This window comes from Suillus plorans (genome assembly GCF_016647745.1).
Source record: "Suillus plorans strain S12 chromosome Unknown HD556scaffold_98, whole genome shotgun sequence".
In the NCBI taxonomy this organism is placed as follows: Eukaryota; Fungi; Basidiomycota; class Agaricomycetes; order Boletales; family Suillaceae; genus Suillus; species Suillus plorans.
This window is the reverse complement of record NW_024537482.1, coordinates 150,592-174,679: the sequence shown is the minus strand read 5'-3', so window position 1 is coordinate 174,679 and position 24,088 is coordinate 150,592. Positions and strand designations below refer to the sequence as shown.

General features: G+C 47.4%; 8 protein-coding genes across 8 annotated transcripts; 4 read left to right on the top strand and 4 right to left on the bottom strand.

Annotated features, from left to right (window-relative positions):
• Positions 1–529: 529 nt before the first annotated feature.
• Positions 530–1,282, top strand: HD556DRAFT_1450092 (uncharacterized protein; the record flags this gene model as incomplete). The annotated part of the gene is made up of 1 exon (XM_041307715.1): positions 530–1,282. The coding sequence occupies one exon, from the start codon at positions 530–532 to the stop codon at positions 1,280–1,282; it is 753 nt and encodes a 250-aa protein (XP_041153586.1).
• Positions 1,283–2,739: 1,457 nt separating this feature from the next.
• On the top strand, positions 2,740–3,163 carry HD556DRAFT_1313776 (uncharacterized protein; the record flags this gene model as incomplete). The annotated part of the gene is made up of 3 exons (XM_041300849.1): positions 2,740–2,820; positions 2,851–2,901; positions 2,954–3,163. The coding sequence occupies 3 exons, from the start codon at positions 2,740–2,742 to the stop codon at positions 3,161–3,163; spliced, it is 342 nt and encodes a 113-aa protein (XP_041153585.1).
• Positions 3,164–4,657: 1,494 nt separating this feature from the next.
• HD556DRAFT_1450089 (uncharacterized protein) lies at positions 4,658–8,506 on the bottom strand (the record flags this gene model as incomplete). The annotated part of the gene is made up of 11 exons (XM_041307714.1): positions 4,658–5,370; positions 5,424–5,498; positions 5,558–5,639; positions 5,801–5,997; positions 6,051–6,371; positions 6,520–6,577; positions 6,628–6,960; positions 7,003–7,166; positions 8,037–8,100; positions 8,148–8,210; positions 8,255–8,506. The coding sequence occupies 11 exons, from the start codon at positions 8,504–8,506 to the stop codon at positions 4,658–4,660; spliced, it is 2,322 nt and encodes a 773-aa protein (XP_041153584.1).
• Positions 8,507–10,129: 1,623 nt separating this feature from the next.
• Positions 10,130–11,935, bottom strand: HD556DRAFT_1417644 (uncharacterized protein). Its single transcript, XM_041304380.1, has 5 exons — positions 11,729–11,935; positions 11,547–11,670; positions 11,243–11,484; positions 11,099–11,193; positions 10,130–11,047 (listed from the first exon to the last, which is right to left on the bottom strand). Exons 1-5 carry the CDS (start codon positions 11,852–11,854, stop codon positions 10,552–10,554), a joined length of 1,083 nt encoding a protein of 360 aa, XP_041153583.1. The 5' UTR covers positions 11,855–11,935; the 3' UTR covers positions 10,130–10,551.
• A 100-nt stretch (positions 11,936–12,035) lies between these two features.
• Positions 12,036–15,072, top strand: HD556DRAFT_1417643 (uncharacterized protein). The gene is made up of 6 exons (XM_041304379.1): positions 12,036–12,252; positions 12,303–12,344; positions 12,419–12,660; positions 12,708–13,210; positions 13,261–13,946; positions 14,000–15,072. The coding sequence occupies exons 3-6, from the start codon at positions 12,423–12,425 to the stop codon at positions 14,988–14,990; spliced, it is 2,418 nt and encodes an 805-aa protein (XP_041153582.1). The 5' UTR covers positions 12,036–12,252; positions 12,303–12,344; positions 12,419–12,422; the 3' UTR covers positions 14,991–15,072.
• Positions 15,073–16,222, bottom strand: HD556DRAFT_1417639 (Tat binding protein 1-interacting protein-domain-containing protein). Its single transcript, XM_041304378.1, has 7 exons — positions 16,115–16,222; positions 16,036–16,067; positions 15,860–15,983; positions 15,669–15,809; positions 15,541–15,611; positions 15,341–15,477; positions 15,073–15,257 (listed from the first exon to the last, which is right to left on the bottom strand). The coding sequence occupies exons 1-7, from the start codon at positions 16,164–16,166 to the stop codon at positions 15,089–15,091; spliced, it is 726 nt and encodes a 241-aa protein (XP_041153581.1). The 5' UTR covers positions 16,167–16,222; the 3' UTR covers positions 15,073–15,088.
• Positions 16,223–16,318: 96 nt separating this feature from the next.
• HD556DRAFT_1248771 (mitochondrial carrier domain-containing protein) lies at positions 16,319–17,512 on the top strand (the record flags this gene model as incomplete). The annotated part of the gene is made up of 5 exons (XM_041298794.1): positions 16,319–16,408; positions 16,462–16,540; positions 16,601–16,746; positions 16,797–16,860; positions 16,911–17,512. 5 exons carry the CDS (start codon positions 16,319–16,321, stop codon positions 17,510–17,512), a joined length of 981 nt encoding a protein of 326 aa, XP_041153580.1.
• Positions 17,513–17,735: 223 nt separating this feature from the next.
• Positions 17,736–22,890, bottom strand: HD556DRAFT_1434858 (exonuclease II; the record flags this gene model as incomplete). Its single annotated transcript, XM_041305370.1, has 19 exons — positions 17,736–18,069; positions 18,119–18,322; positions 18,374–18,666; positions 18,722–18,852; positions 18,906–18,951; positions 19,000–19,293; positions 19,342–19,592; positions 19,640–20,284; positions 20,340–20,484; positions 20,531–20,652; positions 20,705–20,858; positions 20,910–21,376; positions 21,427–21,606; positions 21,653–21,903; positions 21,948–22,263; positions 22,314–22,592; positions 22,645–22,694; positions 22,729–22,784; positions 22,837–22,890. 19 exons carry the CDS (start codon positions 22,888–22,890, stop codon positions 17,736–17,738), a joined length of 4,272 nt encoding a protein of 1,423 aa, XP_041153579.1.
• Between the last annotated feature and the right edge of the window lie 1,198 nt (positions 22,891–24,088).

Genomic DNA, 24,088 nt, shown 5'->3' with positions numbered 1-24,088 from the left:
ACTTGAACATTCGGAGATCTTCGTTATTCCCTGGCTCGACGTCCCCGATGGCCTTTGCATCTTCGCTCCGGAACTACTGTCATTTCACCCTTTCGTCTCCTGCTTTCCTACCCAAGCTCAATCTGTCCTTGTCATTGCTGTCATTTCTCTTCGTCGTTGTCCGTTACATGATGGAACGTTCTACTGTTCAAGTTTACCATTACTGTGAGTCCCACCACTTTCCCCTGGTTCTCGTTCCAATTTTAATGGGTCTTCCCAGTACAAGACCTGAATTCCTACATTGGTACAATCCCATGTTACTGTTGTATTCAAATAGTGGCTATGTAGTAATCACCTTGTACTTTGTCACTACCGCTTCTTATTGCAATAACAATCGCTGCCATTGTTATTTAGTGACATGCCTTTTTTGTTTAAAAAATTATCCTAGCTGGTTCTGCCTCCCAAGACATTCGTCTCACATCCCCACACCAATAGGCGACAGTACATACTGTCGTCAGCACCACCCAACTCATTCACCTCTGTATATATAATGCCCGCATCTCGTGCAATGCTCAAACAATGCATGTGTGAGGAGTGCATTGGTAAAGGCGGATATGACAACAAAGGCGCACCAAAAGGAGTGCTCATGGCAGAACGTTCAATTACGTCTCACATCTGGCGTGTAAAAGCAGAACGTGCTGAGCACGCCGCAGGAGACATTGACTTGGATTGTGTCATCTCCAATCTTTCTGTGTGCACCATCGCTGGTAATACTAGGGTTGCCAGTCCCGTCTCCGCTATTACCGGCCATCTTAGTCGGTTGACCCTTTCCATGGACACTTCACAGTCATCATCATCCACTTCTTCTATGGCCGATAATCTCTATCGTCAAGGACCGCACATTACTCATGCAGTACCTGTTGCTGACCATGACCTCGACCACTCAACGTTGTCGGATTCCCTGCCACCACCTATGAAAATTCACAGAGCTGCTGGTGATAAATCATCCAAAAAGCATAATCAACGCACCATGAAGGCATTAGAAATTCTTGACAACATTGAATCCCAGATTCAACGATGCTTTCGCTTGTTGCTGCATTCTGGTAGCATCAATGACATTAGTCACGAGCTACTTTTACTTCGCAAAGCTTTGGAGACTATCAGTCAACAGGCAGATATTGTGGTCACGCGAAAGAAGGCCATCGTATCATGTATGAATGAACTGTCGACCCAGTTCGACAGCCAAAAACCATCCGATGACTCGCTGAAAGTACCTGTCAAGATTAATACCCATAAGCAATGAGCACGTAATCATGATTCTTTGTTGATTGTTCTCTAGACACCCCTCAGCAAGCTTCAGTAAATCGGTCAGACAAAATCACGCAAGTCGTCCTATTCTTTTGTGTTACATGTAGGGTTATCATGGGGGTCAGCAGGAGTAGCTGCAATTTAATCATCCAGATAATTTCCATCATACTGTTTCTGGCATTCCGGAAGTCAGACAGCAGTCTCAGCTCTTCCAACGAAAATATCCTCAAGCAGATTCCCATGACCTCAGAAAGCACAGAGGCAAAATTCCATCTCACCGGCAAAATCGTCCCGTATGCCGTCTGTAGCTGTCATTGCACCTACGCCCCGATTTATGCACCAGGCTCGACAACCCCAATATATCCTGAACAGTGCACACATTGTCCTACGCCCGGGACTGAATGTGGCAAGACCTTGCTTATAGTTGGCGCTGATGGAGAACCCCGTCCCAGAAGGACTTTCATGTACCATGATTTCAAGGATTATCTGTCTGGTCTCCTTTCTCATAGAGATATTGAGGCTGTGATGGATCAGGCATGTGATGAACTCATGGATTCCATTGACTCCCCTCATATCCCCTTCGTCAAAAATCCATTTGATGCTCAGTTTCTCTGTCAATTCCGTGGCCCAGAGCCAGGCTCACTGTTCGTCGATAGAGGAGAAGAAGGGTGCTATGTCTTTGCCCTTCATGTGGACTTTTTCAATTCGGAAGGTCTGAATTTGCGCGGTGCTAGCACGTCATGCGGAATCATTTCTATGGCGTGCTTGAATCTACCGTTGGATATCAGATATAAACCCGAGAACATATATCTCGCGGGCATCATCCTGGGTCCGAAGCAGCCATCTCTGGATAATCTCAACCACTATATCCGACCACTCATCAATAATCTGGTAGACGCATGGGAATGTGGTGTCAAGTTCTCCAACACCGCTTGTTATCCCGACGGACGGCTTACTTGTAGTGCGGTTGCCCTTGTTGTCTGTGATCTTCCTGCTGCTCGTCACATCGCTTCTCTAGCTGGAGTCAGTAGTCATTTCTACTGCAGTGCATACCAATGCTATCACAAGTCTACTTATGGAAGAGTGGACTTCAAGACTTGGGAGCCTTGTGACAGAGAAAAACTACGAGAATATGCTGAGAAGTGGAGAGATGCTGCTACGTCCTCTGAATGTGCCAGACTGTTTAAGGCTCATGGCGTGCGCTATTCCGAGCTTTGGTGTCTACCATACTGGGACCCCTCCCGGCAACTTGTGGTCGATCCAATGCACTGCATATTAGAAGGGTTGGTCCAGCACCACACTCGTAGTCTGCTCGGTTTGACTTCAGAGTCCACCGCGTCAACTTCGGCCCCTCCAGCATTTGCATATGACTTTGGCGAAATACCTCCCGGGACAATGTCATCCAAGGAAATGACGCAGATATCTGCAATTCACGCTCTTCTTATTTCCCAGATGACTCTTTCTGATGACGAGGAATGTTTAAACAAGCTGAGAAGCTCCCTGCTTTGCAAGAATATCGGACTGTTAAAGTTTGTGTGCAATTCCTTATGTTGTATCCCACAGAAATCCAGTAGAACACTGAAGATCGACTATGTTGAAGCTCTTCTCAACTGGGTAAGCTCTTCATGATTTCCATTGCCTTTAGTTTCATAATGTTTCTTCACAGCGTTGTGCAAAGCCTCTAGCTGCCCCTCGAGAAGAACATCTATTTGTGGTGGCAGATGTCCTTGGACATATCCACGACGTCATCCAGGATACATCTGTCCCCAGTTGGCTTGGTTCAGTTCCCAGTAATTTTGGAGAGGTATCTGCTGGGACGATTAAAGCTGATGAGTGGCAATTGCTTGTCATGGTCTACCTCCCATTGCCCTTCTGAGCTTATGGGGGGCCGGTACCTCGCATTCTTCTGATGAACTTGCTGTTCGCCTCAGAGCTGCGTTGACTTGTTGAAAAACAAAGTAAGGAGAGACATTGTGATATGATCTGCTGTTGTTGCCTGCTCACGGCGTATTTATCTGCACCTCTCATTTGTTTCAAGTACTTTTGTATCATTCCCGTATCTGTTTGATTCCATGGTAACTTTATAGTAATTCTATAGTAATTGTTGACGCCATTGTGTAGTACTGTGAGATACATTGACGGCTACCCCTTCACTATTCTTTAGGTACTATTATATGACGGTTACCATTTTTGTAGCCCTTATTGTTTTCGCCCAATATGGTAGTTTGTTGAATGCTTTTCCGAGTGCTTCTTATCATGAACCATCCCTTAAGTTCAATGTAGCTATTCGGCTCTTTCTCTATCTATCATGCGCAATACTTCTACAGTTGTTCCGCCTTTCTATGACTCGGAACCTGGTGTTCCACCGCCCCTTCCCCCAATGCTCACGGACCAGTTGGAGCTGTTTGGTAATGCTGATCGTTGCCCGACTACACTTATTGCCGATGAAATCCTTGGTCCTAAAACTAATATCGTTCCCACTGCAAGGGCGTCGTTGTCCGCACCCGCCCCTGAATCTAAACTTCTGAAGTGGACGCTCAAGTATTCTGATCGCTCTTCCACTCCATATCCCAAGAGAGCCACCTCTACACATTCCAATTCTCGAACACCTTCGCCCTCAGATTCCTCGGGCTCTTTGAGCTCTTTCTCAGATAGCGACTCCTCAACTTCGAGCATAGATTTATCGGAAAGCTCGAAGATTCCTAAACCTGCTGGTGAACCTGGGCGTCCAGGGCGTGGGGGGTACACACTTTGTGAAGCTTTAGATTGACACAGCTTCAGAGGCCAGCATATCCAGTCACATGTGTTGATGGCTGGAAAGCAATCTGAGTGCCGCAAGTTGGCTGCAGCGAGTCTTCATCCTTCATTTCAAGGTGCGTATAAAATTTCCTCGCTGTTCCTCCTTCTTAAACCATTGTCTTCTTGCAATGTCAGCTTAACACTGTAAGACAGTCGAGAAAACATGGAGCAGCAGACATTCATAAGTTTGAGTAGACTACCAGACTTGTTTTTACCTCACACTTGTGTCCTTTCACGAAGTAATAACATCATGTGAAGCATATTCCCTCCCTACAACATGTCTGAATAGTATGTCATCAATTATCAACATCTGGAAGACAGTGTGAGAGTCAGAACAGAACATAGAGCCGAACATATAGAAGTAAGTATAGTGAAAAGACTTGAAAAATGATGATCATAGAGCCACATACATTCAAGTAAGTGTAGTCAAAAGATAAAATGAAAGTTTGAGTCAACATAGAGCCGAACATCATAGAAGTAAGTATAGTGAAAAGACTTGTAAAAATGATGATCATAGAGCCACACACATTCAAGTAAGTGTAGCGAAAAGATACAATAAAAGTTTGAAGGGTCAGAAAGTACCAAACACGTTGAAATCAGTGAAGTCATGTAGAGTAGGGGGGTTGAAACTAGTAGCTGATGGTGCATGGATTGGCGCTGTCATGCTGTCTGGATGCGCAGGGCCAAAGATTTTATCTGACCTATCCAATATAGCATTGCAGTCGAGGGAAGAACCAAAGGGTGTGAGATCGCGAGTGTTGACATTATTGCTAGAGTGAGTAGTATTACCAGACACACAAGGTGCGGAGCTGGCATTGGAAGTGGCATAAGGAGGTGGTGTGGAAGACTGGCTGCGAGCCTCATGCTCATCATTGTCCCCTTCCTCGGGGTCATGCTCACTGTCTTTGACAGTGTCTGCACTCTTGTATTTCTTGTGCCGGCCATGCAAGTTACAATCAGTAGCTGCAGACTTCGTTCGTTTTTTACCTTTATCAGATCGTGTCTGTCGGCTATGATCCTCAATCTCGCCACAGTCAAGTTTAGCATTGTGCTCCTTGGGAATTTTCTCAAATTCCTTGCCTGTTAAAGTCTTCCAGCATGTTGCACCTGAGTTCCACAGCCGCAAGAGCCTGTCAAGCTCTGGGAGGGCACTGGATGCCTGGCTAAGGTTGGCGAATGGAACATTGTCAGGCCACCCCTCTATCATGACTTGGTAGCATTGGACAATGTTCTGGAAATAGTATGCCCATTGCATGTTGGCACGAGGGTCACCAGTGATCTCACCTGTAGTATAGCAGTAAATTAATTATATAGCATACAAAATGCGGGGAACTTACAAAGATTCTTGTTGATAATGTTGTGGATGGCTGCATGTTTTTGAGACATGCGCTGTTGGTGATTTTGTGCAGCACCTAGTTTGGTTGTGAAATAAGTTAGAGTTCAACCGAAAAAAATAAGCAGCAACTCGTACCTTTCACACCCTGAATAGCAAAGCCCTCCATTTTGCTAATTAGATCTTGATTGTCGATATTCATCACAGAGTGCATGAATTCCTGGATGCCTTCAGTTGTAAAGTATATGCTCCGAAGGGGAAGATCAGTTGACCCGCGTGTATATAGAGTATGGTTTCAGCGCCTGTGCGACATTTCAGACTTTTAAGCTATTTCAAAAACAAATTTATGAGCGAAAGAAAATTCAGAGGGGGGACACAAACCTCATTTTCGACAGCTCTCAGAGTTTGAGTGATATTGTTGACCTTTGACTTCGTGGACGTGCGCACACCTGTAGCCTTTGTCAATGACCATTTGGCGTACTCTTTAAGTAGTTCTTCCTGCTCGTCCTTTGAAAGGGCATAGTACTTCTCCTTGTGCTCATAAATGAGCTGTTGAAGTGTACCTCTGCCTTGGTCACCTGTAGGAGATTGTCAGGTACAATACATAGTAAGAAGGAAAAACAAAACTTACAATTTTTGATGTCCTGGTTTTTTTTCCAACAGAACACATTCCAAGCATTCAGTTTGGAGCGCTTGGAGTGCTGGATCCCATGGCCAATGTACAGTTCATTCTGTACACAGTGAATACTTTTATGGTGAGCTGAAGCAATAGTTTTTGTAGCCTTGTCAATCTGGTACCAAGCCTCATCAAGGGCTATTTTGAACTGGCGAGACTTCGTGCGTTGGTTGGCCGTCAGAAGAGCATGGGCCTCCTTACTCATGATGACCTTTGGACAGACACGAGGTTGCTGGATGCGGCGCCTAGCATTGCTGTTGTTGGGAGATACCATGTCTGAAGAGAGGGAAAGTAAGTTAGCATTGGTAAACAAAATTCAGAGACATTAAAAACATTTGTGGACATGACGCCATGGTGAAAAGTCAAAAAATGATTATTCAAACGATCTACAAAATAATAAACAACCGAAAGAGGTAAAGTGCACATAAAAGCACTAGAATGCCAAGCCACTTCAAGATGACAGAGAGAATAGAAGATTTGTGCTAGCAAATTATTAGCTTGACAGGTGTGCAGCCACAATCAAATTACGAACCTTCACGATTTCAGGGCTGAATGGCACACCTTGAAAGTCTGCGAGAAGGGCCTTCACCAAGATAGAGGCTTGCTCATAGTTCAGGTCCCACGTCTGGGACCTGAGTACTGACTCCCAACGACTGCTTCGCACAGTTCCAACAAGTACACGAAGTTTGGGTAAGAGCGCATCCCCCAGTTTGAACTGATCAAGAACAGCATTGGTATTGGGACCAATACTAATGAGCGGAGGACTAAAATTTATGGCATCGCAAGCGAGTTCTGGCTGAACCAAAAAAATCGGGCCAGGGACTCTGTCGGCAGCAAAGACATCAGCAGGTCGGTGTCGGCGTAACTACGAATGTGGAGTCAACATGTCTTTTGCAAGACTTGTCACCAGTTGGATTCCCTCAGAAATTGCTGCAGATGCCGGTTTCTTCAGATCTGCAGCAGGGGCGGATGATGCTTTCAGATTGTTCTCAAAGGTTCTTGGTGCTTGTGTGGAGCACACAATGCGAGCCCCAGTAGCTATGAGAGGCCCTGGGAGGTGCTGTGGTCCATCTGTACTGATATGAGTGGCAGGGACTTCATGGCTTCATTAGTGATGTTGGAAAGGGCAAGTTCGATTCGACTTACAAGACTAAGGCAGTTTGATATTTTCAACTGCACAACGCTTAGCAAAATGTTGGAGATGTAGTACCACAAACTCTTGAGTGAATGCTTGCACAAGCACAGCAACATCTCCTCCAATCTGTCGAGGAACTTCTTGCAGCTCTCATGGCGTGATGTATAGTTCATGTCATATCCCACGTTCCGGACCCAGACCTATCACATTCATCATTTCCGGATTTCTGGATCCGGCCGACTTCTATGTATCGTCCAGATCCGACCCGCGTCTAACTTCTGTGCCTTATCCCTTTGGTATTTCCCTTATCAGTTAGTACGCTTTATTTTCCGTTCCTTATTCATTTCCATCTTCATTTTACTAAGTTCCGATAGACTAGTGATAGTCGTCCCATATGTTTTCTTCATAGCTTTACATAGCTTCGCACTGCACTTACTGTTCTCCGTTATGTCCTCAGTAGTATATAAACCCCTGTACAATCTCTGTAGTTTCCTCAGTTCGAATATCATCTTAGACTCTGCTCATTCCCTCCTCCGTCCGACTTGAGTTTCTCTCTCATCGACCTCCGCTTGTCTTAGGATCGACTCCTATAGACTTGTCACCTCTGCCTCTACCTCTGGTAGTCCTCCGCTGTTTCCTTTCTAGTTCGGACTTCGTCCGGATTAGTCTTATCTCTTGTTTCCAAACGTCCGCCGGAATTCCCGCGCATCGGACATCGGACTCCGGACATCGCCCGACACCCTCCGGACATCATCAGGTAACCTTCGGACATCGTTCAACAACCCTCGGAAGTTAGGGGCACGTACTCGGGTAAGGGGCGCAGCGCACGAGCTGAAGCCAAGCCCTTCGGATCCGACCCTTGAGCACGTTCTTAACAGTTCAAGAGGAATCTTCTTGGGTGACATAGTTGAACCTACTCCAGAGCCCACACATTGAATGAATAGAGATATACCACCATCGAGGCGGTCCTGTGTAGCAATCTAAAGAGTGTGAGATTTACTGTAGCTTAAAAAAAAGAACTTACTGTGTCAAAGATGTCTTGGAGCATCGCTTCAATGAGTTCTTTGTGAGACAGCGCTCTCCCCGACTCCAGCTCTTGACCATCGGACTGAAAGGCTATGTAGGAGGGATGGAGGCCACCAACTGTCTTGGTATGATAATACGTGCCATCAATGTGAGAATCATGCCTAAGTAATGCCCTGGCAGCAGCCTGGCATTCATTATTGCTAAAGCCTTGTGCAAATGTTGAACAATGTAGCGCAGCAAGTCCAGACATTGTGAAATGAGATGAAATTTGGGTTTGAGTTTGAGACTGCAGCGGCATGGTCATTGAAGAAGACACGAAACAGGTGGTAGAGGTAGCGAGCATTTGTTGTACTTGAACATAAATGGACTAAAGGCATTAGATAACATGATGTGCGAAAGTCAAATTCTGCCATGGGCTCTACCTTGGGATTTGCCAACAGCCAGATCTTTCGCGAATGTAATGTAGGACAGTTGACCATGATAAATCCATTTAAGTTGGAAGATAGTGCTGGAATGGCTTGTAGAATTGAGAATGGGTGATCTGAGGGTGCAGGAGGATACTACTAAACTGCTCAATGTGCAATGTGGCACAAGATGCACTGCTGCCAATTTGAGATAGTTATCTCAAATCAATTTAAATTTCAACAACTTCCAGTAACAATGATTTCAAATTTAAGTACTGTGATATCATAAACATGTTCCCTTGATTTTGAGAACACAATGGTCAAGGTAGGTTTTCATATGAATCACATTTATAACGTCTACCACAAGAAAGCTTGGAGTCACCCACTAAACTATCCCAACATCATATGTCTTCGAGCACCTTCAAAACCACACTGATCCAAAGTTGTTAAAGAACCCTTAGTATGGTTCTCATGAATGAATGACCCCCCCCCTTAAAAAAAAACACCACCCTAAAAAATAAAAAACACCCCCCCACCTGTCCAAAATGGGAAGGAATGAGGGGTCAGTACGCCTGCGGGGGTGCAGAAAAAAAACCATGCGGGATAGGAAAATTATTTAATCTTACTCGTAGCAGAATGTGATTTAGCAATACAAATAAAATTGTCACTCTAACCAAGAAGGACAATGCACTATATCCAAAAAATGAAGGAGAGATGTCTTGATGTTTTGTTTCAGCTCGTCCAACTTCAAAACGGACAGCGTGTCCAAGTTACCATTGCTGTTTGTGAAAGATAATGACAGCTGATAGGGGTAGCACAATCCTCCATACACGGTTGAGGCCAAAGACATCGATGTTGAATAACTCCGATCGGCGACAGCGTGTCCGGCATTAATATTGTCGACAGTGTAATGTAGGATGAGTTGAGGCAGGCCTTCGCAGGGAACTTAATGGTGGCCATATGAGAACGTGGGCGCTCAAAGTGTACTTCCAATCAGCTAAGATGATGGGCAAGTGGAGTTTGGTGCGGTGGAGGACGCACGCCACCGCATGCACTGATGAAACTTAACTTGGGGAGCTAGATGAGTATGGATGGCGGGTATTCTGGAGAGATGGGAAATGAAGAACAGTTGACGTGACGCCTTTCGTATAGACAAATGATCGTTGGCGTTGGCGAGTGCCGGAAAGTTGTCGCCACTGTTGCTACTTAGACTCAGAGGCAAATTTGCGGCTGATGAGGTTTTCGAGGTCTTGTCATTATGCTGTACATGGGGGAGCTGAAGGCCCCAGGACAGTAACTTACCGTATTCTCTTATCACAAGGTTGTACCGTTCTTGTGAGTGGCAGAGGGTAAGCATTGGTCCAGTTGGTCAGGGCGAGAAGAAACAATGTACAACCGAGTGAGTTTGTACTGTAAAGATGTGCCGTGAACATCATGATGTTTCGGTTCATTCGAGTGGGAACTTCGTTGATTGGAATAAATCAGTATTGCCTGGACGACATGCAGGATGAGTTACAATATATATTAGGAGAACGTACGTTCGAGATTCATAAGCACCACCACTTCAAAGGGCCCTCAGCGAGTAGGCATCCTCCTGCAAATCCCACATCGCATACGGAGGTTGAAGATACAGCAAACACACCAAGAGACAGTAACCAAGTTGCTATATTCCAGTTCGTAAGTTATGGTCCAAACAGTAATACCAAACAGCATGAGTCAGCCAATCCAAAGAGCCGAAGTAAAAAATGAACAAGTCCGTCGCTGCATATAACAACAATCGTCTCCAGCAAAGGTAAAACAGATAACCCATCACCATCATGAATGTCAGTGTACAGGTGCAGGTATATTAATATATGCAAGTCTAAATGATATAGTCAATGGCACACTGGATTCATGAGAGGAAGATCATTGCGAAGAGAGTACCGGTGACACCCGCAAGGGTCGAAACACCAAGAGCGACGGCACCGCCGGTCTGAGTTGCAGCAGCAGCACCAGCTGAGTTCGAGCCAGTCCCAGTGGCCTTAGCAGTACCGCCACTTGCTGAAGCGGAGACGCCAGTAGGGGTAACGGTGGCGATACCGGTGTAGAGAGCAGAGCTGGCGTAAGTCACGCAGTTGGATGAGGCGGGAGTGAAAGCTGTGTAAGGTGGGTCGACAGCGGCGGAATCTGGTTGGCTGTAAGTCATGGTAACGCCGCCGGTGACGTAAAGACCAGCAGGAATCTTGAGATCAGAGTCGCAAACCTCGAAGGTACCGTTCTGGGCATTGTTGGGCATGTTGTAACTGCAACCCATGCGGTCGTAGATGTTCTGGCAGTAAGCGGACTGGTTTGCGCTGCTAGAAGCAGGATCACAAATTGTGATACAGAAAGCATCGCCACCCATGAAGCTGCGGTGCATGAGAACGAGAATGGGAATTGATTTGAGTTCAGCGACTTACTTCGTCCAGTCAATAACTTGCTGGTAGGAATCGTTGTTGCCACCGTTGCTTGGGAACGCGTTGGAGTACATCAAACCCCCAAGAGGATTCCCACGCTGAGTGACAGTCAAGTTTAACTCTAATCGACAAACGTGAGAGACTCACAAGGTCAGCACCATGAGGGTCGAGCTCTCCTCCGTAATCTTGAGCGTTCATGTTAATCTGAGTCTGGTCGATAAAACCAGCGATTTGAATGTACTCCGATGTAACGAGATACTGAACACCCTGGAGGGCACCATTGGGGATGAGACGAGTACCGTGGCCAGGCTTTGTGCACCATGCAACCTCCTCTTGTTCGGTATCGCCGATGGTGGAGTTAGGAATGGGCGGTGCCCACAAGCAGAAATCTGAAAACAATACGGACATTATAAGCTATGAACGCGTGCAGAGTTGTTAACCGGAGACGCACCGTCAATGTGGTTCACCATTGAGGTCTGGCACAAAGAATTCTGGTTCTGTGTGGTGGAGTTACAGATGTTATAGCCGGTCTGAGGGCCACGGATAGCAGCGGTGTTGTAGTCGACTTGGTAGGGCTTGAAAAATTATGCCGTGTGAACACGGTGCACAACGAAAGAGGGCCTGAATGCTCACAATTCCTGACGGGTAGGCATAAGTCTTGTCGACAAGTGGTGTTGGGTCAGCTGGGTCGGGTTGAGCGAGGGCGAGTTGTGAAGTGACAGCAATGGCTAAAAGCACAGAAAGAGTGGAACGAGACATATCTCAAAGTTGGTGGTGGTGATAGAAGGTAAGGAAACAAAGAACGCTTTGGTTTTGTAATGGGGGAAGCGAGGAAAAAAATGAGGCAAAATGTGTAGTCGGATCAAAGTCTCATATAGTTTGACACAAATAATTTCAGACACCGGAAATAGAATGGTGATAGCTATATTTATATCACATCACACCATGCATGAGGCTTCCTGCTTGAACATACCCATGGTATACGGTACGGTGTTTGTCCTGCAGGATGCGTTCACAGTAATTGGCTTCAAACTTCGCAGGGAATTTAAACCGACTTACTTGTGTGACTTTAGTCACAACTTGAATGCGGCTACGGATCTGATCATGATGGAGGGAGCTGTGAAACGTTACCGGTTTACCCCTGGGCCCGGTTGCCAGTATGTGGTCGAACTCATAGCTATGGTGGAACAATGATAGAGTAATACAGTACGTAGGAGAGCTGCTCCTATGACGTTACCAGTCCAACCATGTGCGTCATTCAGTACTCCTTTTCTGAGCTCCTATAAAGATTGGGTCTTTATAACGCTCCACTCTCCCCAACAGTCTGATGTCAACTTCCCAACAACACACCATGGACAAATTATCTTCTGTTATCGCTGCTCTCGACGCAGGCAAGCTCCCCACCCAGAAGCAGGCGGATACTGCAATCGATTGGACACTCCAAAATATCATCGCGAGCGTCGAATCTCCTGATGCGGGAACGATCAGCGAGTCGGGCGAAGTTCTTGCACGCGGTATACAAGACCTCCTCATTGCATACAAGAAACTTGGGGACAACAAAAATCGTGAGCATCTCGACTTTCCTCAATTTCAAAATCTAATTGCGGTATAGATGACAACCTTTTGCAACAAGTTCTTTGGCACCTCTCTGAGGGAGATTTCGCAGACATGCGTGTAGAAGCAATTGATACAGATAAAGCGTCCGCCGATCTCCAATCCATCCGCTCTACCATTCGTGCTCTTCTTCACATTCTTTGGACCAACGTCAGTGATGAAGCAACTGTCCTCCTGAATGACTTTGCGTCTTTTGCACGTCTGGCAATGGCTGACCTCGCCGGGGACATTGAAACCGGAGCCATTTACACTAAGGAAAGTCTACGCGAGCTCGACACAGGAGTGCGGCAAGGTGAGCGGGACAACCTGGGGCGCAAGCGAAAGACCCCTGAAGAAATTGAACGGGAGCGTGAGGAAGATACAAAGGCGAAATTTGAGAACACGATGGATGCTGTGAAAGAGACGGGATCTAAGGCTATAGGAGTCGGGCAAGAGGTGAAGGCATCCGCTGAAGAAGCGGCTGAGCGTACACGTATTCGCCTGCAGCAGACTTACTATAATGTCCGTTTTATTTTCTCAAACCTTTCCGGTGCTGACAGTATTTTGTGCAGATCTGCGAACGTGCGCAGAAGGATGAGGACTACCATCACGCCATCTCCACACTTTTCAACATCGTATCGAAGTGGATCAACAAGTCTCTTGATACTGCCACTGATATTACCGAGTCTACATCGCTCGAATCCTTCATTGACGATCCATCGAAAGAGAAGCATGTCCTCAAAGCCCTTCATGGCATCCGTACGCTCGTCGAGCGCGTCGCAGGTGGCAAGTCTTTGGATGACGTCTTCGCCAAGGCCCGTCTGTGCGCCGTACACGTCAGGAACGACGAAGACCTAAAGAGCTGGTTCAATGATTTCTTCGCTCATGTCCGGAAGAGCCTCGACGAGCCTGCCTATGCACGATCAGAAGAAGCTCATCACATGCTCCAACAGCTCGCAGGGCGCTGGAACCAGCTTCTTGACCAAGACTCAAATGCAGGGCGTAAGTGGAAAGAGGATGTGCGGGCTCTCAGGCACACGCTTCGTGATTTCCAACAGGCGATCGCAAGGGATGCGGACTTGCAGCGCGTGCGGAAGGCACATGCTATGTTTGGTAAAGATTTGGCGCAGAGCGTTGGCACGGGCGGACGCATTGGTATGCAGTTTTCCCTCGATCAGGCCTCATGGTTCTGGCAGGATGTCTTCAACGTTTATGCGCCACGCCTTTTGAGCGTCATCAAGGACATTCCGACTCCAAGGTAGGTTCCTGGGTTAACCGCGCGTTTTCACCATTCGCTGACGAGCTTGACAGAACCGAGTATGTTGACAATGAGATCGAATTTGTCCTCGAGAATTTCGACATCTCGTCGCTGAGCTTGCTTCCTGGGCATGTCTACATCCGCAATATCACTGACGTTGACATCACCGCTCCCGCCGGATCACAGTCAACCACCACTGCCATCGGCACACTCACGCACATTCGGATGCAAGCAGTGCAGCTCGCGCTCAAGGAGGTATCATTCTTCTACAGGGACAAGGTTGCTATTGTCGGGCCCAAGGACTTCACAGGTCTCATAGAGTTCAATCTGCCACCAAAGGGTATCGATATCGATCTCAAGTTCTCCTTGATCCCAAACACGCCCCAAGGTCTTAAGGAGCGCGAGCGTCTTGGACGGTTCTTCAAGATCGAGCGCGTCGAGGTGAATGTGGCGGAAGATATCAACATGCAAGTCAAGCAGTCCAACCACCCCATCCTTGCATCCGTCTTCAGGCCTGTCATCATGCTTCGTTTCCGCGAAGCGATTTCACGCACCCTGGAGGAGCAGATCCGGGGGCTGTTCGATACTACCGACGCTTTGGCGTTTGATGTTGGGCGACGTTCAGAGGTGTTCAAGGATGCTGGACTTGGGACTACGTCGTCTGTCGTTGCTGCAATGTGGAGCGAGATAGGGAAGCTCCGGCGGATGGAAGGTGGTTTGCTGTCTGGCTGGAGAGCAACTGGAACAGGAGTCGTCAAGGATGATTTGGGCGGCAACGCAAAGATTGCGATGGGCGCGGAACCACAAATTCTTTCGGGGGAGAAGAGAGGTCCTTTGGGTACTCATGCGGAGCCGCTTGCAGCAAGGATCCCGGGTGCAGACGTTGGAGGTGCCTTGGAAGGTGCAACAACTACTGTTGAACGAGTAGAGCAAGCCGGGAAGGAAGGCCTAAAGCAGGTGCAGAGTTTCAAGCAAAGCGTTGAGCATAAGAAGAGGGAAGAGGAGAAGCAGAGGGGATGGCAGAGCCCAGCATTCGATATGTAATCATCGATGGCTTTGACTTCTCATTTTCTCGGTCTTTATCACGATGTTTACAAGCACATGAATAAACGGACAGTTGTGCAATACGCCGAGATGATTGACTATGCCCGCTTCCTCTTAAGGTTACTACGCGCGTTTGTACCTTGTATGGCGCACAAAGGTCCCTTCTCGAGTATCTTGTGTTCTGTAGTATCGAACTCCATCCCTAGATCTTCCAGGAGCATCTCGGCCTCTTGAGGTGGGAGTGAATCCGTCGCAAGCTGCCAAAACCTAGCCTGGTAATTAGCAACACGACTGGATGCATCGAATGCGTTGATGGTCTGGAAGTGTCAGTGGGTGGGCAAAAAACTAACGTCATGAAGACTTTTCTTCGGCGAGTCCATTCCGCTCGCCATTTCGCCCAGTCGGCATCGATCTTGAGGAGTTCCTCAGCAGAAATGAGCGGTGCGCCAGAGCGAAGGGGGATGAGTCTGTCGGTGAGTTGCGCTATCTTTGTTGGGACAAAAGCAGGTCATATTGGTTCTCTAAAAATCGGTGAGAGTCATGTACTTACTTCCTTTTTCGTGCCCGCAATCTGGGCCTCGAGTTCTTCGTCCGTTGGACCATTTTTGAGTTTTGATAGTTCTTTCGCGATTGAGATTATACATAAGAGGGATGGATCCGCTTTCGTTCAGCGCTTACCTGCCGTTATAGCTTTGACCTCTGCCGCAAGTACGTTGTTGCTGTCCTCGACCGTCTTGCACTCAACCTCAAGTTCTGTAAGCTTGTCAGCAGGAACCGTGTCAATGCTAGCCTGATTGGCAACAAAGAAGCTGGTTTTCCCTGTATAGGTCGTAAATGCAAGAAGCTCTTACTTATAAATTTATACACACCGTATGTTTTCTGCACAATCTCCCCCCTCTCTGCTAGAGCGACGAGGATCTTCTGCGTTGTAGCCTTCGGCACTGCACCTTTCAGGTTGGCAGCGACATCCACAGCACCAAAGGGGCGGTTCATCTGTTGCATGTCATGTCAGTATAGCGCATATATGCGCCTTTTTCTGGGTCACTCTTTTCAGATATTGCAATATTGCATCTTCGGCTAATGCGAAATGAGAAAAGCATGAAGGAGTAGCAATCGGGCCTAACCTTCTTGACCTTTGAGAACCTTTACATCTGAGCTTTTCACTTTGCTTGCCATTGTCAGTTGTGAGAGCGATGTCGATGATGATCGGGTCAGTTGATTCTGCCTTCTGGAGTCACGTGTGAAGAAATTCGCTTGTGATTGTCTATTTCGGCTTTGCTTCGGGAGAGTAACATCCTCCGCTCCCTGTATGAGTGTGTAAGGTATTCATGAGTTCTACTGTCTCTCATCAGCGAGACAAACGTTCATTCGACTATGCTATTCGATCTGGAATTGCTGGTGGCTTGGCAGGGTGCATCGTATGCTTCGCTTTTCTCATGCTCTCTGCGGTTAATTAACACCGCATCTATAGGCAAAGACGGTTGTGGCCCCCCTTGACAGAGTCAAGATCCTTTTCCAAGCCTCAAACCCTGATTTCCAGAAGTATGCTGGTATGTATAGTTGACAGCGTCTCTCCGCATCTACCTCTGGACTGACTTCATCCCCCAAAGGAACTTGGACTGGAGCTTATCGAGCCGGACTCGCAATATACAGAGATGGTGGTGCCAGAGGATTACTTCAAGGCCACTCCGCGACTCTTCTACGAATATTTCCATACGCAGCCATAAAGTTTATGGCCTATGACCAATGGAGAGCGGTACGTCCACTATTTCATATGTGTACACACTTACTTACTGTACCATACAGCTTGTGATACCCAATAGGGATAAAGAAACAAATTTCAGACGGTTTACTGCTGGCGCTCTTGCAGGTGAGCCGGGCCCTCAGTCATATCTCGTCATTCAATCGTATTCGCCACAGGCATGACCTCCGTTATTTTCACCTACCCACTCGAGTTGGTCCGCGTGCGCATGGCGTTCCATAGTCGACTATCTAGCTCTTCCGACCAGACACGCCCTTCCTTTCTTAGAGCTATGCGTGTCATATATAACGAAGGTTCCACGTCTTCCCCTGCAACGCGGACCACAGCGGCGCAAATATTTGAACGCTTTCCCGTTCTGAAATTTTACCGTGGCTTTACCGTGACCATGGTGGGCATGATTCCCTACGCCGGCACGGCATTTCTCACTTGGGATTTCTTGCGGGCGCATTTCTTCCCAGTCATAGATGACCACTCCAAGCGACCTCACCCCTTGGCAAATCTCGCCATTGGTGCTGTTTCTGGTGCAATTTCGCAGACTGTGTCGTATCCCTTTGAGGTCGTTCGTCGGCGAATGCAAGTTGGAGGTTTGACTAGACCAGATAGGTGGCTACGGTGGGGAGAGACTGTGCGTGCTGTGTACGCAAGTGGAGGGTGGAGAGGTTTCTACGTCGGATTAGGAATAGGTTACTTGAAGATCATACCCATGACTGCCATCAGTTTCGCTGTTTGGCAAGGAGGCAAAAGCCTGCTGGGTGTCTAGATATCAAGCTATTCATCCGTCGAAACATAACATTTTTCCGTGCAAACATTGAAGAGCCATTGTCCTCGGGGCCAAAAACGCGAACTCTGGTGGACACGACCTTGAGCGATTGATGTGGTCAAGTGAGTATCATCGAGAACTGACATCAAACAGATAACACGCAAATCAAACTACATGAGGGCGAAAGCAAGGCTACAGATAGGTGGGTAAAAATACACGGAGCTCATGAAGACTCGGGGTGAACGACGCCTCGTCCCCTTCCTCGGTAACCCCTTCCTCTCCCGCGATCAAGATGCGACATATATCCTCGTCCTCGAGAACCACCTCTAGGATGTGGATAAGGGCGCATGGCGGGTTGCGATGTCGATCCAGAAGGTTCGCCTCCTGAGGTGCCTTCTGTTGTTGATGTAGGACGACCGTTTATTGCAGGTCCACCACGCCCATTTGGCGATCCTGCGTAGCCATTAAAGGGAGGGCCTCCACGAGGTACGCGAGGGACAAGCCCTCCACGACCCCGGTTCGGATTGGACATAATTGCTACAGGTGGTTGGTGTTGGCTGTGCGGAAGTTAGCACCGTATATAACCCGCGAGCACAAGAACTTCACCTCTGTGCAGCAGAACGGAATCCAGCAACAGCTTGATGCCCAGGAGCAGGCTGGATGGCTGGATACGGACCAGATCGAGGTTTGAAAGGAGCGTTTGGGCGAGGAGGATAAGTTGAACCAGGGGAGGTAGAAGCGATGAATTGGGGGTTGCTTAGGTTTAGACATGAATTGAATTCTACAGTCGAACCTCGATACTGAGAACATCTACAAATTACAAGTTTAAGTGTCTCAGGCCAGAAGAAGTGTTTCACTGACCTGTCCCCAAGCGTCGTACCAGACATAAATGGCACGTCCCACACGACATCCATCGACTTTGTGTTCAAGCCAACGACAACGCCCTTCGCAGACAATGGAACTCCACCTGAATCTTGAACCATAGTCACTCTGTCTCCCAAAGCAAAGTGCTGGTTCTGAAGTCGATAGATAGCGTGCGATGGTTTCAGAACTGCGTGGCGAGGGATGTTCTTCACAATAGCTTTCTTGATTGTCGCTTTGGACCTGTTCTTATTGATGTCATCAGCAACCTGTTCGATTTCTTTGACAGTGCTCTAAAGGCAGCTTTGAGTGAAACACGATTCGGTATGAATAGTGATTCTGATATACCTTCGCTAGGCTGTCTGAGAAGAGGGAAACTGGCTCGAGATCTCGGACCCCCTTCAATTTGAGCCACGACTTTACTTCCTTGACCCTGGCATCAGCGTGAGAGTCAAAGATGTCCGTATCGCGGGCCATATCTATTATCCTGGAGTTGAGATCAAGGAATTGTTGAGCTAGTCTGACATCTTACCGTCGCCTCCTTGGTCCAGAATCGCGAAGATTTCTGGGAATTTGTCCTGCAAAGAACTGAGTTCCAATTCAAATGCGATTTCGATAGGACCAACCTTATATTCACGAATGAGGTCAACTGCCTTCTCGCTAAACTCCCAATAGCGACCGGTCTTCAACGAGTAGTCAATAACCTTCAAGCCCTTAGCCTCGAACTTGATGCTTAATCCAAGATTGTTCTTTTGATGATCGGAGGTGAGAACCATGAAGCTAGATGTGATCTTAGAGAGCGCTCTCGGTGACATTCCGATTGCAGAAGCTGCTTTGTACGATGGCAAGTAGTGCTGGGAAACACGGCTGTCGACAGTAGTCTTGAATTTGTTGTTCTCCGTTTTATCTGAAGGGAAGAACTACGAGGTCATTTAGAAAGATAAATCATGGTAGGCGTTGTGACATACTGCCAAGACAACAGACAAAGCGCTGTCGGTAGTTGAAGACACCTGGGCAGCCGCACCATACGCATGTTCGCCTAGGAAGAAAATGTTCGTTCCATCAGGAAATTCCTCCGACAGGGGTGGAGCATCCTTCTCGAGGAATCTGGGATCTTCAGATGCAATTTCTGAGATGACCATCTGGACGGCTTGTTCGAGTTCTCTTTCGGGTCCTTCGTAGTCCTTAACTAATGCGCCTGATTCCAAGCGTTTCAAACCTGCACGAATGTGTAAAAACGAACGTCCATAAAATACCAGCACGCACCTTTTAGCGGACGGACGTGCACTAGGACATCGACGTCACCAGTGATCACTCCACATTTCTTTGAATATATCGACTCAATCCGCTCAGCTTTGCCTTTCCAATGGCTCAAGCCCTGGTGGGAATGCGGATTTGAAACAACCTTTTCCGGGGTGCCAGGTACGAGTACCAACTTCTCGTATTTGAACAATGAATCGGACACGGCGGTAACTAGCCCCTCTTGCAAAAAGGGCCAACCGATGAAAGTGCGTTTGCCAACCATTTCCTTGGCAATGTCCTCTACCTTGCGGTTTTCGTGAGGATTTTGGATGTGAACTACCATCGACTGATTGCGGCTTTCGGAATTGTGTACATTGACACCATGAAATCCTAGTTGCGCTGTGTGGGGTAATGTATCCAGTGAGGGGAATCCAGCGAGGGCCTCCGCACCGAGGCATACACCTTCACATAGTCCAGGCACGAGATGGAGTCCGTCAAGAGTTGGTAAATCGAAAGATTCCGTCTTGCACGTGCAACGATATATGGGAGGGAAGAAGTCTGGCAACGATGAAGGGTAGACTGTGGGTTCTCCAGGATTGAAGAAAAATTTAGTGCTGGTTCCAAAGTCATTGCGGCGACGTTCTTCTGGAGTCAACCTATGTTCTCGGGCTGTACACATGGAGCGATGACGAACTACAGCCAAAAAACGGAACATGCCACTCACAACGCATTGCTTGTAATAGCCGCTGCTCATCAATGAAGGGAATCTTAACGATCGCTTCCCATTCTTGCTTCTTCCCATTTAGGTCTTGCTCAAATTCGAGGGGGTAGAAATCCAATATTGGTGAATTTGGATCGTACATTAGATCCTATGAGTGATTAGTCTAATGCACGACACAGGGCCACTGAACATACTTGATATGCTGACGGAATGTGATCCATGCTTGCGGACGGGAGGACGCCCATCAGTTGTTCGAAAGGATGGAAAGGTTTACCCAGCTCGAATGCGAACGACATGTCGCCAAGGCCGCATAAATCTTGGAGAAATTGTGAATGTAGTGCAATGAGGACAGAGACTGCAAAAAGTACCAGATATCCGTGGTGCGTAATGGTAATTGTAAAACCAACCCCACGAGGCGATCCCGCTGTAATAGTAGTGCATAACCCATTGTAGTCCCTCTACATAGCGGTATATCAAGTCATGCATCTCTTCGGGGTCGTCAAAGGAGATTTCAAGTTTCTCCTATAGTGCAAACGGTTGGTCTAAAGAACGCCATACGATGCGGGAACGCACCTTGTAATATTTTCTCTTCCATTCCGCCATTTTGTCATTGATGGATTGTTCATGTCGAGCGTCAAAACCCCCACCTTCTTCATCATCCATCACAGGTGCCTTGTCGAATTTCTTCAACACTCGATCCACTGCAGCCCTGCCTTCTTCATCTTCCTCGTCCACGTCTTCCCACTCATCCTCAGTATTTTCACCTCCGTTAGATCGCTCGACATCAGTTTCTGCTGAGGGTTCGTCTAAAATTCCGGGAATTCGCCACGTGACAAGATTCTGGTCCTCCTCATCGTACTCATCCCAAGTAACAGACAGATGCAGCTCCTCCGCCAGGGTGCTGATGAACTTCCGTTCACGGGCGGGAAACGTATTGGGCATTGTTAGGGTCGTAGTTCGGTGCTGCGTCGATTTCTTGCGATTTTGCAAGACGAACTGTTGTACTTGATCGAAAATGTCTCGTTGAGGGCGCGTAAGAACTGACATGAATTAATTGTTGGTTGTCGACACAAAGAGTAGAGAACTGTACCAAGCTTAGCACGCTTGCGCGCAAGTTCCATTTCTTGGACGTGTTTGCTCCGCTTTCCCTTGAACCAATTCGAGTCCGCGTATTCTTTCTCGTAAATCTCTCGCTCCCATATAGTCATTTCGTCCAGGACGACCTGCAGTCGCTTGGGATTAATGACCCCGCCCTCATTTATATAACCATCTGAAAGGGTGAGCCAATATGCGACATAACGAAGTTCAGGACTTACCCAGCGACGGTAAAACCTTCTTGTACACGTCAAACAAGCGCTCCAGTCCGTTCTCGTGGATGTGCAAGTCCGGAAGATTAGGTAGGAAATCATTTCCGACGAAGACTGCCAGTAGAATGAAGTCATCGATGACTCGCTCTAGGCTGTAAGCAAATGCGAGAGTGTCTTCTATATCACGAAACTCAAGGTCCAGGTATTCACGCATTAACGAGAGATGTAGAAGGTAGAAGTTGAGGTTCTCCAGGCTTACGCTGGCGTTCAGTCAATCTGCCTATGCACGAAAACTACGAAATACCTGATGTTACCCTTCTTCTTCGCGGCCGGCCCGAACTTTACTTCCTCTCGCAAGAGACAGAAGTGTGGATCATGGCTCAGAAGGCCAAGCATGATGAGGTCGGCATCAAGACCGTACAAGCAATGCCGCACGTTCGGGTTATAATCAGGTTGGGCTCTCGATAGTCGAATGTATTCCATAATCTTGTGTTCACCTTCACCCGGCACTTCGTGACCGGACAATACAACTTGCACGCCACGCCAATTAGCATCTTCGGTAATCTTCTTGTTGACAAAATATCGTAGCTGTGCGGATAGCCTGACCATGAATGGAGTACCTAAGACGGAATAAACAACATGATGCCATATGAAACGACGTAGAACGCACCTGGCGTAATGCAATTACTATCAAACGCTTTCTCTTCTGGTAGTTTTTCTCCTTTCGACTCTGCCTTCTCTCTGACTTCTTTCGCTTCTTTGGCAGTGCGAAACCGTCGACTTCGTTGCTGGTTCATCTTTGCCCGAGGAGCCACGCCATCCACTGCCATGAAAAAAAGTTTCTTTGGCTTTATCTTACCGAATAGCAAGTCCACGTATGCGAATATTGCCGTGAATATTTGCTCTTCGGACATCCTGAAGTGCGCATCTTCATCATTTGGATGCGAGCCTAGAATAAAATTTAAACGCCAGTCTACAACGTATCTCCAGGGACTACTTACAATTATGAATGATTCCATTGAAATCAAGATAGAGATTATCTGTTCGAAGACTTCAGCGCAAGAATACTGAGTAAGTCTGATAACTCGCCAAATTCTGGAATCTTGTTCTCCTCGATCAACTGTGAGGTAAGCGGATACCGCTCACTACCGAGAAATCAGCTTCTGTGGTCGAATAATGGACGACTGGCTCACGAGATATAACGGAAAAACTGCAACACGAAGGACATTCAGCTCCCTTGAGTACATATTTCACAGATAAAAGAAGCGCGAACCTTGGGGATTCCTATAAATTGGAGAAATGTGAGCATATACATGAACTTTACCAGACAGACATACCCATATCAAGGAAAGGAAGAGTACAGTTACTGTGAGGATGTGACGATTCTCGAGGTTGAGATGGAAAAGGTGTATTACGTAAGCGACGCGCTGCACAGCCAGGGAAGTACAACAATGTACGATCAAACTTTGTCCAGCTGACTCCAGCAGCCTGGAGTAGTGGCTGATCATCAAGTTGCTTGGTATCCGTGGTGCTTATCGTTCGATAATTAGAAAATTTGACAGTAGAGTCACCACTTCTGGGACCTTCAAGCCTGAACCATTTTTGTCTGACAGCGCCGAGAGTCCATCATGATTCTCTTTGGGGATAATGCGTAGACTGATCAATCCAAGTAACTCGGGGTAGTCTTTGGATGGTCCTTCCAGACGACTCCACAGAGAGTTGACGTCTGGACATTGGACACCCTCAGCATGGAGCCCCAATCCTTATTTATAGGTCATCATCATCACTGCACTGGAAACGCTAATAATACTACGAAATTGTGGTGCTTTGAGCTTGTGAGTTCTTTCATTTGCTGTACATGTAATCTAGCTCAGCAATCTGTCTACTCGCTAGGAATGATCCGATTATAAAGTTAACCCGGCTTCAAATACGATATATGCTATATCATACCTACTATGATCCAATCACCTTTCCTTGATCCACATGACTGCATTGGGACGAGGCCGCCTTACTAAGACCTTGCAAATTCCCTGCAAGTCGGAATCAGGCCTCTGTTATCCAACCGGTTCCAGCGGCCCCCATACCTTTCCGCCGAATAATGATATTTCGAAGAGCAAACCTATCTTTGCCCCTTATGCGTGCCCCGTATATTGGAACGCGGGTCATACTGCCCGTTGCACCCTTGTGACATTATAGCCCGATGACCGGGGCAGAGAGCGAGAAGTACGCATGAGGCGATCATTGATTTAGAGGTGCCTCCTCAACCTTGGATTAGCCTATACGTTCCGTGGGCCGAGCTAGCGATGCGGAAGCACTGCTGCCGATGCTCATGGAGATAGCAGGTTTTTCGATGAACGCATTGCACTCAGGCCTGTTGTCTCCGATGATGCTAGCGATCTTTGTGTGCCGTGTAGAGCTGATACCATAGGATTTGTCCAATAAAAT

Excerpts from the sequence above, each read along its gene's own strand:
- HD556DRAFT_1417644 (XM_041304380.1), bottom strand. The coding sequence starts at position 11,854 with ATGTCTCGTTCCACTCTTTCTGTGCTTTTAGCCATTGCTGTCACTTCA. Across the intron at positions 11,485-11,546 it reads AATGGTGAACCACATTGACG|ATTTCTGCTTGTGGGCACCG; the intron begins GTGCGTCTCCGG and ends TATTGTTTTCAG. Across the intron at positions 11,194-11,242 it reads ACCCTCATGGTGCTGACCTT|CGTGGGAATCCTCTTGGGGG; the intron begins GTGAGTCTCTCA and ends ACTGTCACTCAG.
- HD556DRAFT_1417643 (XM_041304379.1), top strand. The coding sequence starts at position 12,423 with ATGTCAACTTCCCAACAACACACCATGGACAAATTATCTTCTGTTATC. Across the intron at positions 13,211-13,260 it reads TGCAGCAGACTTACTATAAT|ATCTGCGAACGTGCGCAGAA; the intron begins GTCCGTTTTATT and ends TATTTTGTGCAG. Across the intron at positions 13,947-13,999 it reads AAGGACATTCCGACTCCAAG|AACCGAGTATGTTGACAATG; the intron begins GTAGGTTCCTGG and ends CGAGCTTGACAG.
- HD556DRAFT_1417639 (XM_041304378.1), bottom strand. The coding sequence starts at position 16,166 with ATGGCAAGCAAAGTGAAAAGCTCAGATGTAAAGGTTCTCAAAGGTCAA. Across the intron at positions 16,068-16,114 it reads GGTTCTCAAAGGTCAAGAAG|CCGAAGATGCAATATTGCAA; the intron begins GTTAGGCCCGAT and ends ATTTCGCATTAG. Across the intron at positions 15,258-15,340 it reads CGAAGAAAAGTCTTCATGAC|GTTTTGGCAGCTTGCGACGG; the intron begins GTTAGTTTTTTG and ends TTACCAGGCTAG.